This window comes from Crinia signifera, chromosome 4 (genome assembly GCF_055691185.1).
Source record: "Crinia signifera chromosome 4, ASM5569118v1, whole genome shotgun sequence".
In the NCBI taxonomy this organism is placed as follows: domain Eukaryota; kingdom Metazoa; phylum Chordata; class Amphibia; order Anura; family Myobatrachidae; genus Crinia; species Crinia signifera.
In genome coordinates, this window is record NC_139220.1 from 209,397,359 (window position 1) to 209,413,475 (window position 16,117).

The window sequence follows — 16,117 nt, forward strand, 5'->3', positions numbered from 1 at the left end:
CAGCATCGCGCCCAGCCACAGAGACTCGACGGCGGCAGAGAGGGAGATTGTCAGACCCCCTCCCAGCGTGACCCAGGACACGGCAGCCAGAGAGCCCAGCAGAGCGGGAGCGCGCAGCTGAGTGTGGCAACGCTGCAGTAGCAGCGCCCACACTAGCAGCCCTCCTGCAGGCAGTGAGACCAGCGCCAGTTCATCCAGACCCCAAGGGACCAGATCGCGACGGGCAGGAGCCCGCACCCTGATCCAGACTACAGGTACCTCACATGCTGGCTGTCCCAGTGCCCACTTCCTGCCACCAGCACAGCACAATCTACCTGGGTACCCGCCCTACTGCCTAACACCAGACACCTGGGGAGCACCTGGTTAGTGGGGAAAACTCACCCTCTTGTTTTGGCCCACGTTACCAGGGGACTGCCTACTGCCCCCAGTTCAACCGAGGAACCATTCTTACCCTGAGGGTACTGTGATTTAGCCGTCCTGCAAGTTTCAGGCACCACTAACACGTCACCCTAACTTGGAGAACACTGCCCCCGTGTGGCCTAAGTGCTTGTTGCCGGGAAATAGACCCTTTCCGGATCTAACCTTACTGGGGTTGTCTTGCGGCACCAGGAACACTTCACCCGGGTGTATACCTAGGCCGGTATTCACCCAACCTTTGTATTCATTGTATTGATTCTGACGTTTGTAAGATATGTTATGGTTTACTGTTGAGATGTATGGTATTTCAGGTACTCTATAGATAGAGGTAGTAGGTGGCTAGAGCCACTCGTCCCCCATTGCATAGCCGAGTGGGAATATTGTTGCTTGCAAGGACCCAGTTGGCGGTCTGCAGGACCAGTATACCCACTCCCCAGTATACTGGATAAACGTCCGGGGATAGGTTACGGAGTGTATTGACATTATTGAAGCGTTAATCCGCGGGACGGGTGTAAATTGTTAATAGGTCAGTAAGTGGTTGAAGCACTGTGTCAGGTTGGTGTATTCTAACCCTTGATGTCATATCTGCACTAAATAAAACGTAAACTGTTGTACCTGCTGAGCGCCTTGCTTGAGTTCTTAGGGTGGTGCGTCCCTCACAGCCGACGTGAAGAAGGATCGGTGCAGGACCAAGAGGATCCAGCGACTCAAGGTAAAACATACAGCCCCCGCTGTTGGCGTGTTACACATCTCTTCTCAGTCACTTTCCTATATATTTGCTGTATTGTGTACTAAGATTTGTGCTGTAAACTGTGCTCTGTTTTTGTTCTTCTGTTGCTGTTATGTCTAGTTCTGTGCACCCTGTACTGTTCTAATGTGTTCAATATGTATGGCACTACGTACCACTTGTGGCGCCTTATAAATAAAAATATAATATTAACAATAATAAAAGCAGCCTTCTCTTCCTGGTTCCCAACCTGCAGCCAGACAGTAAGTTGCTGTCAGCATGCTGATTGGTGGAGCTATCCACCAATTAGAGTGCTAACAACCAGGGGCGTAACTACACTAAGGCAGCCACCGCCAATTCTTGGGGGAGCGAGTGGCAGCGCTGTCTGTGTGGGCGCCGGCATTCAGCACTTTATACTGCCGCTGCCCACCCCGCATCCCCGGCATAGATTCCGGTCCAGTCCCACCGACCGTCAACTGGTGGCTGGCTCAGCCCACCCATATCAATGCTCGTCTGGCCGGCTCACGATGTGACGTGCTGGCGTCACACCATGCTCTCCCCCGCCCTGCGCTGTACTCCTCCTGAGTCAGTACAGCGCAGGGCGGGGGAGAGCGCGGTGTGATGCCAGCACGTCACATCCCGAGCCGGCAGAGTACAGGAGGAGGCAGGAGAAGATGCAGCTGCTGGACTGGAGATACCTGCGTCCCGCTACTGTCTGCATCCCCACTTCCGCACTGACGCCCACCCCCGCACGCTGATCGGGAGCAGGAGACCTCCACATGGGAACGGACCCATCTCCTCAAGCAGCCTCTCCATTCAATACTGGCTGCTTGGGGCTCGCAACATCTGCTTCTTCTCCCCCTCGATCTGTACCACCGCAGAGGGCAGGAGAGTAAGCAGTGACAGATGACGGACACGGCAGTCTCCAAGCAGCAGCATGTGCATGGGCCAGGTCAGTGCTGCCATCCCCCGTCACCCCAACCTCAGTGTCCCATTATCTAACTAACAATGCCCTTTATTTAGCACAGCACCCCCCCCCCCCCCAATCCCCCCATCCCAGTGTCTGTCACCCGGCCCCCTCCTTCTTTTCCCGGTGGGATAACTGAACCCATCCCACTGCCCTGTTCTAGCCCACAGTTACAGTGCCCCACGCACAGTGTTCCCAGACTAGTGATTGCCCCTTCCATCCCCATTTTACTGCCCCTCTTCCCATCCAGGCCAGTGCCCTGCAAATATATTGCCCCCTTCCCCATCCAGTATATATATATATATATATATATATATATATATATATATATTTTTTTTTTTTTTTGTGTGTGGGGGGGGAAGGGGCACAATTTTTTTAGCAGGGGGGAGCAAAATTTATAGTTACGCCACTGCTAACAACCATTCACTGTATGGAAGCACAGGAGAGGAATAGGATGAATTTTTTTTTGTCTTTTTTCACGAGAATGGGTTTGGAGGGGCCTCAAATGTATTGCTTTTCCTAACAATATGGTTCATTCAGACCTGTCAGGACCTACAGTATTTAACCTGCTTCTGTAACGTACATGAGCAAACCATTGAGGTAAGGAACACTTCACCCTTGTCCCTGGCTTAGGGACAGGTTTTTGGTATCATATATATGTATCTGCAATAATATGGAAAACTGCTACTGTCATGCCAAGTAATTAAAAACAGACTTGCACATAATATGCTGTAGCAAACAAAGAAAAATACAGCTCCAAACTCAACAAGATTTTCCCCAAACAATGGTCCAACATTCTGAAGCAGTATGTGCATAGCCAAGGTGGTAATTTACAGAACAAAAGGGCATCCTAGAAATCATGACAACCACCAAGGTATGGTCACAGAATAAAAGGTCACAAAACAGTACATTATTATAGTTAACTGGTTTGTTCAGATGAAAAAATTATCTATGTCACTTTTGCCATAGTTGCGTTTATGACTTATGCTACTACGACTTTATGCTACTGGCGAACAAGTGTGCGGATGAGTGTGCAAGTACTGAGACACCCACATTGTCGTATCTCAGGACGGATGCTACAATATTGCTTGGTGCTTCTTCGGATACTACCATCCCATGCTCCATGGAAACCTTCACCTGTCCAATTCTAGGCTCTGTCAGAGTATGGCTTCCAATGCAAGTGATTACTTCTGTGACACTGATAACATGACCATAAGAGGTTAAATTTACAGCTGTCTGAATACCTGTCCAATACTTTGTTTTAATCTCAACTGCACCTCTATGTGCACACTTGAACATTTGCATAGCGTCTTACTCAAAATTATGTTTTTTTTCTAGAATAAGTCATTGCACTCAATTGATTAATTCTTGGTTGGATTTTAAGGATTAGACATCTCAAAATATGTTTAAATTATAATTTTGCCAACCTTTAAGACCCCAAGATATACTATCCTGCACTGTTGGTGGCCAAAGTTAAAATAATGTGTGTCGAGTCCCGCACCTACGGAAAACTGGGGTAATATAGCATCGGGCCCCTCCTAGTATTCTTGGATGATGTACATATAATATTAATTTGTATGCATTATAAATTATATTAGAACTAAATATTCATTAATAACCCATGCAAACAACAATACCTCCATATATCTCCCAGAAGGGTAAAGTTCCATCAGGAAGGGTGACATGTGGCGCCTTAAAGCTGTGCTTGTACTCGAACCTACGATGAGCTGGCAGATCCTGAGTAAGAACACAGGTAATAACGAGTGATAGAAGCAGCGCCCAGCTTGGGAATGACATCTGCATGTCTGTGAAGGTGATCAGTGGATTATTAAGAATGAACAATTACTCTAGACAGAGTGGAGCACGAGGAGGAGTGTAAAATTTGGAGTAGACACGGCACCTGCTGATTGGTGAACTACCAAATTGATAAGTAACCTGAAGTGCAACAGCTGAATGTTCTCACACATTCCCACATGTTCAAAGACTGACTATATAACTGAAAAAGTCTCTGCAAACCTGATAATACACAATGCAAACTTTGTCAAACATGTTAGAAAATAGTCTACAATGACCACAAATCAGTAAGAACATAGTTCTAAATAAATAAGCACAACGCATAGTTTAGATTAATTTTTGTTCTTCATTAACCCCTTCACGACATTTGACGTATATATACGTCATGGCCGGGAAGTACTTCCCGACCGTTGACGTATATATACGTCATGGCTTAAAACTGTCACTGCGTCTAGAGACGCAGTGACAGAGGGACGATGTCTGCTGTCCCTGACAGCAGACATGTCCGTGCATGCCCAGGGGGGGCTGCGATGCCGCCCCCCCGTCGGCGATCGCTGTGATTGGCTGTTCAGTGTGAACAGCCATTCACAGCGTTTTCTGTGTCACCGGCGAATAACGTTCGCCGGTGACACGGGATCGGAGGTGATTGGTGCTGTAAAGTACAGCACCAATCACCGCGGGGTGTAAGGGTGACACTGGTGTCACCCCACCTCACCCCGCCCGCCCCCAAAGGCCGTGATTGGTTCGTCGGACCGACGGACCAATCACAGCCAAGGAGGGGGGTTTAAACTAACGGTGACTGCACTGCAGACGCCATTCCGGTCTGGAATAGCGTGCAGTGCGGTCACCGTGCCCAGCTGCCGCCAATACTGACCAGAACCCATCCAAATACTTACCTGATCACTGCCTAGATATTGCTTATTCTTGTGACATCTTGTGACATCCTGTGACATCTTGTGCTGCTGCGAGTTATTAGATAGAGAGAGAGATAGAGAGAGATAGAGAGAGATAGAGAGGCCTAGTGCTATATTTTGTGCTGCTGCAGTGTGATAGAGCTATAGATAGAGAGATAGAGAGAGATAGAGAGAGAGAGATAGAGAGAGAGAGAGATAGTGACAGATAGTGACAGATTGTGCTATATATTTTTTATATAACTGAAAGAGATATAGAGAGATAGAGAGAGATAGAGAGGCCTAGTGCTATATTTTGTGCTGCTGCAGTGTGATAGAGCTATAGAGAGATAGAGAGAGATAGAGAGAGATAGAGAGAGAGAGATAGTGACAGATTGTGCTATATATTTTTTATATAACTGAAAGAGATAGAGAGAGATAGAGAGAGATAGAGAGGCCTAGTGCTATATTTTGTGCTGCTGCAGTGTGATAGAGCTATAGATAGATAGAGAGAGATAGAGAGAGAGAGATAGAGAGAGATAGTGACAGATTGTGCTATATATTTTTTATATAACTGACTGCTGCCCCCCCTTTTGTGCTGATCAGTATAAATTAACTGATCAGCAACTTTTTGGGGGCGCAGGTTTTTTTTTATATATAGATATACCTGTCAGTGCTGCTGCTGCAGTGTCATAGAGTGATAGATAGTGAGAGATAGAGAGATAGAGAGAGATAGTGACAGAGAGTGATAGAGAGTGCTAAATTTTGTGTCTGCTGCCCCCGCCTTTTGTGCTGATCACTATATCTGAGGTGATCAGCAACTTTTTGGGGGTACAGAGGTTTTTTTTTTTATATATACCTGTCAGTTGCTGCCAGTTGCACTGTCAGTTGCACCAAAGGTTGTGCACCTGCTGCCCCTCACTGGTAATCAGTGTCGCATCACTGATCACCTTTTTTTATTTTTTGTGAGTGCTGTGGGGTCTTTTTTAAAAAAAAATTTCACACACACTGTGATTTTGTGTGTGTCCTGTGGCCACTGTGCGCTGATCAGTGACGTACATCACTGATCAGCTTTTTCGGCACAGGGTTGATCTATTTTTTTTTTTTTTTGATCAAATTCCTGTTGCCTTTGAGCGCTGTTCAGTGACGGACGTTACTGACCAACATCTGTGCTCAATTTTTGGCGCAGGACCTTTTTTTTTTTTTTAATCCCTTCCATTTTTTTTTTTTTTTAACCCCTTCCATTTTTTTTTTTTTTAACCCTTCAATTTTTTTTTTTTTGTATTTTTTTTTTCTGCACTACATACACACTACACACTACATACCCCCCGGGTTGAAATAAAGTTTGTACCCCCCCCTACACTATACACGTGTTGAAACATTTCACTACCAGTAACACAAAAATATAAATGGCATCCCAAATGTCATCCCAAATGTCGTCCCAGTCATCCAGGAGAATGTATTCAGTGGAGGAGGCATATGCCATGCTTGCCTCTGACTCTGACACAGCCAGTGAGGCAAGCGGGGAATTTGAAGGATTCGTCTTAAGCTCTTCTTCCTCCTCTGGTGATGAGGGACCCCCTCAAAGACGCCCCCGTAGAGCAGCTGAGACCCCCCCCCCCAATAATTGATCTCGTATGGACCCCACCACCAGACAATTTTGAGCCCCAGGTTCCTGAGTTTTTGGCCATCCCAGGAATCCAATTTGATTCAACAGGTCTCAGAGAAATTGACTTTTTCAAATTATTTTTCTCTGATGATTTTATAAATTTAATGGTGGACCAAACTAATTTATATGCCCAGCAGTTTATTGCTCAAAACCCCACGTCATCATTTGCTAGGTGGACCCCTGTAGATGCAGTAGAGATGATGACGTTTTGGGGTCTGGTGTTACACATGGGCATAGTAAAAAAGCCACAAATTAGGCAATATTGGAGTACAGATGTTCTGTACAGCACCCCATTTCACCGTATGGCCATGCCCCGGGCTCGTTTTGAGGCAATCCATAAATTTATACATTACACCGATAATGCACAGTGCCCACCCAGAGATGATCCCACCTTTGACAGGCTATTCAAAGTCAGGCCGGTCATTGATCATTTCAGTGCCAAATTTGCAGAGCTATACATCCCTGATAAATGTATTAGTATCGACGAGTCCCTTATACATTTTAAAGGAAGGGTTAAATTCCGCCAGTACCTTCCCAGTAAGAGGGCAAGGTATGGCATAAAAATGTATAAGCTGTGTGAAAGCACCACAGGGTACACCCACAAGTTTAGGGTATATGAAGGGAAGGATTCAAGAATTGAACCACCAGAATGCCCCCCCTCCCTCGTAGGTGTTAGTGGAAAAATTGTCTGGGATTTAATGCACCCCTTCCTGGATAAGGGTTATCACCTCTATGTGGATAACTTTTACACCAGCATCCCCCTGTTTAAGGCCCTTGGTTCAAGAGGTACAGCAGCTTGCGGTACTGTGCGCAAGAACCAAAGAGGCCTCCCCAAAACGCACATTGCCCAAGTAATGAGAAGGGGTGAAAGCAGGGGAATATGCACCGAAAATATGTTGTTGGTCAAATATAAGGACAAGAGGGATGTCCTTATACTGACAACAATTCATGGAGACAGTACCACCTCCATCCCTGTACGAGGTACCAGTACCCACACCTCAAAACCAAATTGTATCCTAGATTACAATAAGTACATGGGCGGAGTGGATCTTTCAGATCAGGTACTGAAGCCGTACAGTGCCCTGCGGAAAACAAATATCTGGTACAAGAAGCTGGCCGTGTATATCATCCAGATGGCACTGTATAACGCTTACGTGCTATTCCGTTCTACCGGCCAGAGGGGGACATTTATGCACTTTCAAGAGGAAGTCATAAAGAGCCTAATATTTGGGAATCAGCAGGCAGAGGGCCCCAGTACTTCTAGTACTGGCCCCCGTATTGTACCAGGGCAGCATTTTCCCAACGAAATCCCCTCCACTGCAAGAAAGGGCAGGACACAAAAAAGGTGCAAAGTTTGCTATAAAAAGGGAATAAGAAAGGATACTATTTTCCACTGTGAAACTTGCCCCGACAAACCCGGCCTATGTATAAAGGAGTGTTTCAAAATATACCACACATCTATGGATTATTAGGTTCATCATTTCACCGTGCTTCGGGGGTCTTGCTAATGCCACATAGCACCCACCATTCATTCCACCAGAATCTGAGCTGCAAAATCCAAAAATCACTCATTCCCTTCTGAGTCCTGCCATGCACCCAACTGGTATTTTTTGGTCACATGTGAGGCATTGCCGTACTCTGGAGAAATGGGGGCACAGATTTTGGGGTGCTTTGTCTCCTTCATTCCTTGTGAAAATGAAAAATTTTGAGCCAGAAGTAAATTTTTGTGTAAAAAAATGTATTTTTTTCATTTTCACTGCCCAGTTGTACCAAAATTGATGAAACCCCTGGGGGTTTGAAATGTACACTATACCCCTAGATGAATTCCCTGAGGGGTGTAGTTTGCAAAATGGGGTCACTTGTGGGGGGGTTCCACTGTATTGGTAATGCAACATAGCACCCACCATTCATTCCACCAAAATCTGTGCTCCAAAATCCAAAAATCACTCCTTCCCTTCTGAGTCCTGCCATGCACCCAACTGGTATTTTTTGGTCACATGTGAGGCATTGCCGTACTCTGGAGAAATGGGGGCACAGATTTTGGGGTGCTTTGTCTCCTTCATTCCTTGTGAAAATGAAAAATTTTGAGCCAGAAGTACATTTTTGTGTAAAAAAATGTATTTTTTTCATTTTCACTGCCCAGTTGTACCAAAATTGATGAAACCCCTGGGGGTTTGAAATGTACACTATACCCCTAGATGAATTCCCTGAGGGGTGTAGTTTGCAAAATGGGGTCACTTGTGGGGGGGTTCCACTGTATTGGTAATGCAACATAGCACCCACCATTCATTCCACCAAAATCTGTGCTCCAAAATCCAAAAATCACTCCTTCCCTTCTGAGTCCTGCCATGCACCCAACTGGTATTTTTTGGTCACATGTGAGGCATTGCCGTACTCTGGAGAAATGGGGGCACAGATTTTGGGGTGCTTTGTCTCCTTCATTCCTTGTGAAAATGAAAAATTTTGAGCCAGAAGTACATTTTTGTGTAAAAAAATGTATTTTTTTCATTTTCACTGCCCAGTTGTACCAAAATTGATGAAACCCCTGGGGGTTTGAAATGTACACTATACCCCTAGATGAATTCCCTGAGGGGTGTAGTTTGCAAAATGGGGTCACTTGTGGGGGGGTTCCACTGTATTGGTGCTTGGGGGGTCTTGCTAATGCGACATAGCACCCACCAAAATTCCACCAGAATCTGAGCTGCAAAATCCAAAAATCACTCCTTCCCTTCTAAGTCCTGCCATGCACCCAACTGGTATTTTTTGGTCACATGTGAGGCATTGCCGTACTCGGGAGAAATTGGGGCACAGATTTTGGGGTGCTTTGTCTCCTTCATTCCTTGTGAAAATGAAAAATTTTGAGCCAGAACTGCATGTTTGTGTAAAAAAATGTAATTTTCCATTTTCACATCCCAGTTGTACCAAAATTGGTGAAACCCCTGGGGGTTTGAAATGTACACTATACCCCTAGATGAATTCCCTGAGGGGTGTAGTTTGCAAAATGGGGTCACTTGTGGGGGGGTTCCACTGTATTGGTGCTTGGGGGGTCTTGCTAATGCGACATAGCACCCACCAAAATTCCACCAGAATCTGAGCTGCAAAATCCAAAAATCACTCCTTCCCTTCTAAGTCCTGCCATGCACCCAACTGGTATTTTTTGGTCACATGTGAGGCATTGCCGTACTCGGGAGAAATTTGGGCACAGATTTTGGGGTGCTTTGTCTCCTTCATTCCTTGTGAAAATGAAAAATTTTGAGCCAGAACTGCATGTTTGTGTAAAAAAATGTAATTTTCCATTTTCACATCCCAGTTGTACCAAAATTGGTGAAACCCCTGGGGGTTTGAAATGTACACTATACCCCTAGATGAATTCCCTGAGGGGTGTAGTTTGCAAAATGGGGTCACTTGTGGGGGGGTTCCACTGTATTGGTGCTTGGGGGGTCTTGCTAATGCGACATAGCACCCACCAAAATTCCACCAGAATCTGAGCTGCAAAATCCAAAAATCACTCCTTCCCTTCTGAGTCCTGCCATGCACCCAACTGGTATTTTTTGGTCACATGTGAGGCATTGCCGTACTCGGGAGAAATTGGGGCACAGATTTTGGGGTGCTTTGTCTCCTTCATTCCTTGTGAAAATGAAAAATTTTGAGCCAGAACTGCATGTTTGTGTAAAAAAATGTAATTTTCCATTTTCACATCCCAGTTGTACCAAAATTGGTGAAACCCCTGGGGGTTTGAAATGTACACTATACCCCTAGATGAATTCCCTGAGGGGTGTAGTTTGCAAAATGGGGTCACTTGTGGGGGGGTTCCACTGTATTGGTGCTTGGGGGGTCTTGCTAATGCGACATAGCACCCACCAAAATTCCACCAGAATCTGAGCTGCAAAATACAAAAATCACTCCTTCCCTTCTGAGTCCTGCCATGCACCCAACTGGTATTTTTTGGTCACATGTGAGGCATTGCCGTACTCGGGAGAAATTGGGGCACAGATTTTGGGGTGCTTTGTCTCCTTCATTCCTTGTGAAAATGAAAAATTTTGAGCCAGAACTGCATGTTTGTGTAAAAAAATGTAATTTTCCATTTTCACATCCCAGTTGTACCAAAATTGGTGAAACCCCTGGGGGTTTGAAATGTACACTATACCCCTAGATGAATTCCCTGAGGGGTGTAGTTTGCAAAATGGGGTCACTTGTGGGGGGGTTCCACTGTATTGGTGCTTGGGGGGTCTTGCTAATGCGACATAGCACCCACCAAAATTCCACCAGAATCTGAGCTGCAAAATCCAAAAATCACTCCTTCCCTTCTAAGTCCTGCCATGCACCCAACTGGTATTTTTTGGTCACATGTGAGGCATTGCCGTACTCGGGAGAAATTGGGGCACAGATTTTGGGGTGCTTTGTCTCCTTCATTCCTTGTGAAAATGAAAAATTTTGAGCCAGAACTGCATGTTTGTGTAAAAAAATGTAATTTTCCATTTTCACATCCCAGTTGTATCAAAATTGATGAAACCCCTGGGGGTTTGAAATGTACACTATACCCCTAGATGAATTCCCTGAGGGGTGTACTTTGCAAAATGGGGTGACTTGTGGGGGGGTTCCACTGTATTGGTGCTTTGGGAGTCTTGCTAATGCAACATAGTACCCACCATTCATTCCACCAAAATCTTTGCTGCAAAATCCAAAAATCACTCCTTCCCTTCTGAGTCCTGCCATGCACCCAACTGGTATTTTTTGGTCACATGTGAGGCATTGCCGTACTCGGGAGAAATTGGGGCACAGATTTTGGGGTGCTTTGTCTCCTTCATTCCTTGTGAAAATGAAAAATTTTGAGCCAGAACTGCATGTTTGTGTAAAAAAATGTAATTTTTCATTTTCACATCCCAGTTGTACCAAAATTGGTGAAACCCCTGGGGGTTTGAAATGTACACTATACCCCTAGATGAATTCCCTGAGGGGTGTAGATTGCAAAATGGGGTGACTTGTGGGGAAGGTTCCTAACTTTTAGCACTTATGGTGCCTAGAAACCTACATGGTGCCTAAAAAAAAATCTCATAAAAAGGAGGCTCCAAAATCAAGTAGGTGCTCCTTCTATTATGAAGCCTGTGGTTTGGTCAACGTGCACACTAGGGCCACATATAGGATATTTTTGAAAACAAAAGAATTGGGGGAATCAATTTTTAGTCACATTTCTCTAGTAAAATCTACTGTATTCGTTAGAAAAATGTATTAAAATTGAAACTCTGCAAAAAAAAAGAAATTTTGAAATTTCACCTACACTTTGTTTTAATTCCTGTGAAACACCTAAAGGGTTAACAAACTTCCAAAATGCTGTTTTGAATACTGTGAGGGGTGCAGTTTTTGAAATGGCATCATTTATGGGGGTGTCTCACATACAAGTCCCTCAAAGTCACATTAGAACTGAACTGGTCCCTAAAAAAATCAGTGTTTGAAATTTTCATGAAAATTTGAGAATTTGCTATTCATATTGTAAGCCTCCTAGTGTCCAAAAAAATTAAAAGGAAGTTGAAATAATGATGGAAACATAAAGTAGACATATGGTCTATGTTAGTTATTAACTATTTTGAGTGGTATGATTATTTGTCTCACAAGCAGAAAATTTAACATTTTGCAAATTGCTAAATTTTCCATTTTTTCACGATATTTTGGTATTTTTCACAAAAAAACACAGACTGTATCGACCCAAATTTACCACTAATTTGAAGTACAATGTGTCACGAGAAAACAATCTCAAAATCACTGGGATAAGTAAAAGCAAAAAAAAGTTATCCCCACTTAAGTGAGACATGTCAGATTTGAAAAAAAGGGCTCTGTCATGAAGGCACAAACTGGCTCTGTCATGAAGGGGTTAAACCACTACACATTGGGGTGTATTCAATGCCGCAGCAAGCGGCTATCGAAGAGGTTAAACAGCGAGGATTGCAGAAAACCAGCGATCCTCGCTGTTGAACCCCCACGCCAGCCGCTCGCCCTATTCAATGTTCTGGGGAAATCCTCGCCGTCACAGGACGGCGAGAATTCCCCAAAACAGCGAGACCCGCGGCTAATGCAGGAAACTCGCTGTATTTAGCCGCGAGTCTCGCTGGTTCAGGAGCCGCATACGCCAATTCCCCCTCGCTCAAAAAATGGAGCGAGGGGGAATTGGCGTATTAGGCGGTTGCGTTGAATACTGTCAGGGTGAGTGGTGACAGAGAGCAGGAAGCTCTGCTCGCTGTCACCGCTCGCCCACAGCATTTAATACCTGCCATTATATTATGGCAACTCATTGACAGAATTAAAGTTATTTAACTGAATATATAGTTCATAAATGTACATGTAGATTTGCAGTTCATTTTGCATATGACACATATTTACATCAGCTGGCACAAACGCTTTTTAAACACAAGCATGGCAGGCTGAGCAACTGACCCCAGCATGAGTGAGGCTTAAAGCCTTCTAAGTGCAAGAAGATGGTAACGGCTATAAACACAGCGAGCACATTTCTAAGATAATGGCTGTGACAAATTATTCATTACAACACTGCCTCCGCATGCCAAAGAACCCCCTAACCTATTGGCCCACCTAAGTCCCCTACATTATGCATCACACCCCCTATATAAAGGGGCACTGGCGCCATTTTAATCTTTGATAGGGAGTAAGGAGAGGAGCTATTGCAGTGAAGTGTGGAAGGGGAGTTGGAAGAGGCAGCAGGGGGCCAGTCACACCCAGCACTACCAGAGGAGCCAGGGGGAGAGGCAGCAGAGCTATGCTGAGAGGCAGCAGTGCCAGAGGGAGAGGCAGCAGTGTGGCAGGCAGCATGGCCACAGCAAGGCCAGCACAGGCCCCAGAGGAGCAGGCCCAGCAGGAGGACCCTCTAGTTTCCCCATCACATTCTCTCACCCAGGATGTGTTCATCACCCAGACAGAGGAGGGCCACATCTAAGAGGTCGACTGGGGTAAAGTGGAGGAAGATGGAGGTGAGGAGGGGGAGACTGGCCTGGAGGAGGCGGACATGGCCATAGAGGAGCTGGAGGAGGAGGGAGATACTGGGTGCACCCAAAGTGGCCGGAAGGTCAGATTTGCCTATTTCCTCACCTGGAAATCTCTTTTTCATTCTTTTCTTATGGGATTCTCGTGACACCCTTATCACTCTCAATCACCATTCGATGTCTAATGATAGATGGTGAGTAGTAGAGCGGGGTGTTCAACGACACCCATCCTTGTATCTATTTTTCTATCTACGCTGCTCTCTCATTTGTTGCAGTATTCTCTGCAATGCCAATGGCAACAGAGGAGTAGGTGCTATTTTGCAGCAAAAAGCAGAAGCACACATAAGTCTTCTCACCACTGAGGTGCGCTCTCATCCAATGGTGAAATTACTGCCATACATCACTGGTACGCCTGATGCTCATTTCGAACTCAGAAGCTAAGCAGTGATTGGCCGGGCAAGTACTCGTAGGGGTGACCGACGGGAAATACCTGGAGCTGTAATACACCGGACAGCAGAAACACCATTATTTGGCCAAAGGAGCAATCTACTTCTCTCCATTTTCCTTGCCTCCTTGTTTCATTTAAAATCGTGAACTGGGACCACACCACATTATTTATGTAGGGGATTCAATGTCATGCGTCAAGTACACCTTTGTGGGCAAAAATAATATCTGTAAATTTGTCCAAACTATTCAATTGATTGAAGGATATCATCAGATTGTCTCACAATAGTGTACTTATTTTAACTATTTTCGCTACCAAAAAAACAATTTGTGACCACGAAATTGTACTTATTATGTTCATTATGTATGATGGAATTATTATTTGTTGCCACGCGTACTGATATTTTAGCATAACGACTGGAGAGAAAAAGATATGTCCTAAATAAGGTGCACCTAAGAATTGACAATAAAATTTAACCTTTATTAATGATTCATTTAAAAGGCTGCGAAAATTTTAAAAAACATAAACATACAACATAAATGGGGTAAACACAATTTAAAACTAAGGTGGCAGGCAGAAACTGCTGTTTAGATTATTGAATCTTAAATTTTATTGCATGTATGTCCTTAACAACGCGGTGTGAGACCACCTTATTCTGGTAGGTCCACACTCAGGTTGTGTAGTGTGTAGACACCCAGGAACGGTGCAATCAGCGCAGGTCCACTGGACTTTCTGCGGTGTTGCTACACGCTCTGGTGGGGTCTTGCGTGCTAGGAGTGGGTACAAACCTCTTACAACTCCTAGTTAGTTAATAATACGTCCTATAACTGATGTCGACACTCGGCCCGTCGACTGTTAGTTGACAAAGTATTGCAGATGCTAGTTATTCAATTTCTGGTATATAGGTGCTAGAGATAACACATCTAAAGTTCTGGTAACTAAAATGGCGCTCACTCTATCCTCCTAAGTTATACCTGGATGTCCTCTTGGTACCTTCGGACCGTGAGGAGATGAATTACCAGGGAGGAAAAGCGTTACAATAATGCCACAACTTTACTCCTGCGCTTTGTAAATAAATAGCGCAGGTTAGGTGCTCATTTTTATAACCTGGATACCCCTAGCTGAATGTACAATGCGGGGGAATGAATAACCAGGGAGCATCAATACTGAGGTGTATAATGTATATGTCACTCTCAGAATGGCATCAAGATGTCTGGACCAAGATGTATCAGGGTGTCCTGCATAGGTACCACGACTATATTATGCGCTTTATATATAAATTGCGCTGGTCTGGTCTTTACATATATAAACTGGAGATCCCTGAATATAAGTGTGGGGAAATAAATAACCAGGAAGGACCAGTCCTGAGGTGTCTGATGTAAATGACACTCTCAGGTTAGCGTGGTGACACCCGATCAGATTGGACCAGATTAAATGCAGAAATAAAGGAGATGGTTGACAATCCCCGGATATGAATGGCGCGCAAGGCACACGGGCACAAGTCTCTTTTTCAGTTTAGGACTGAAAACATATAGGACATACACATAAATCAAAATGCATTGATAAGAAAAATAATAAACAGCTGTCCGCCTGCGCACCGCTAGCCGGCACGCGCTTCGCAGTACAGCTTCCTCAGGGCCAACCAGACTCTGCCAAGGTGTGGGTATATATGGCATATGGGTATTAAGAGTGTCCAATCAGAGTGCAATATCGGACGCGCCCCCGGTGACCCACCTGGGGTCATTCCTTCAATGGGATGCTGCGTTGTAAAGGGCCTATCAGGAAGTACCTATTAGGTCCTGTGTGTATGTATCAGCCAATCCAGTGGCCGGCTGTGCTGTTGTGGATGCGTGTCATAATTAGTGTCATCTGACACCAGGCATCCAATCACGCTGTTTCTATTGCTCTCTGTCTGTTTTCTATTAGTTACCATGGATACCGACGCTTCTGTATTAGGTTATATATTCACAGCGTGGATCCTGTGTGCGTGCGCCGGTCAGTGCAGAAGCCGGCTGTGCTGCTGTAAATAAACATCGCGATTTAGTACCATCTGACGCTCTGCGTCCGATCGCGTGTTTATTCTCCGTTTAACCTGGGCTTGTAGTTGGTTGCCACGGATACCGGCGTTGAGCTCTAAGATTTTCTATTGACACAGTGGGTCCTATGTACGTACATCGGCCAATCCGATAGCTGGTTGTGCCGTTGTAGGTGTACGTCAT

General features: G+C 45.0%; 1 protein-coding gene across 1 annotated transcript in view; it reads right to left on the reverse strand.

The window, feature by feature from the left end:
• The window catches only part of LMAN1L (lectin, mannose binding 1 like), a 73,657-nt gene extending 57,540 nt beyond the window's left edge, over positions 1 to 16,117 (reverse strand). Inside the window, exon 1 of the mRNA XM_083180187.1 lies at positions 16,072 to 16,117. Within this exon, the coding sequence (XP_083036313.1) occupies positions 16,072 to 16,117 (46 nt within the window). The remainder of the gene's footprint in view (positions 1 to 16,071) is intronic.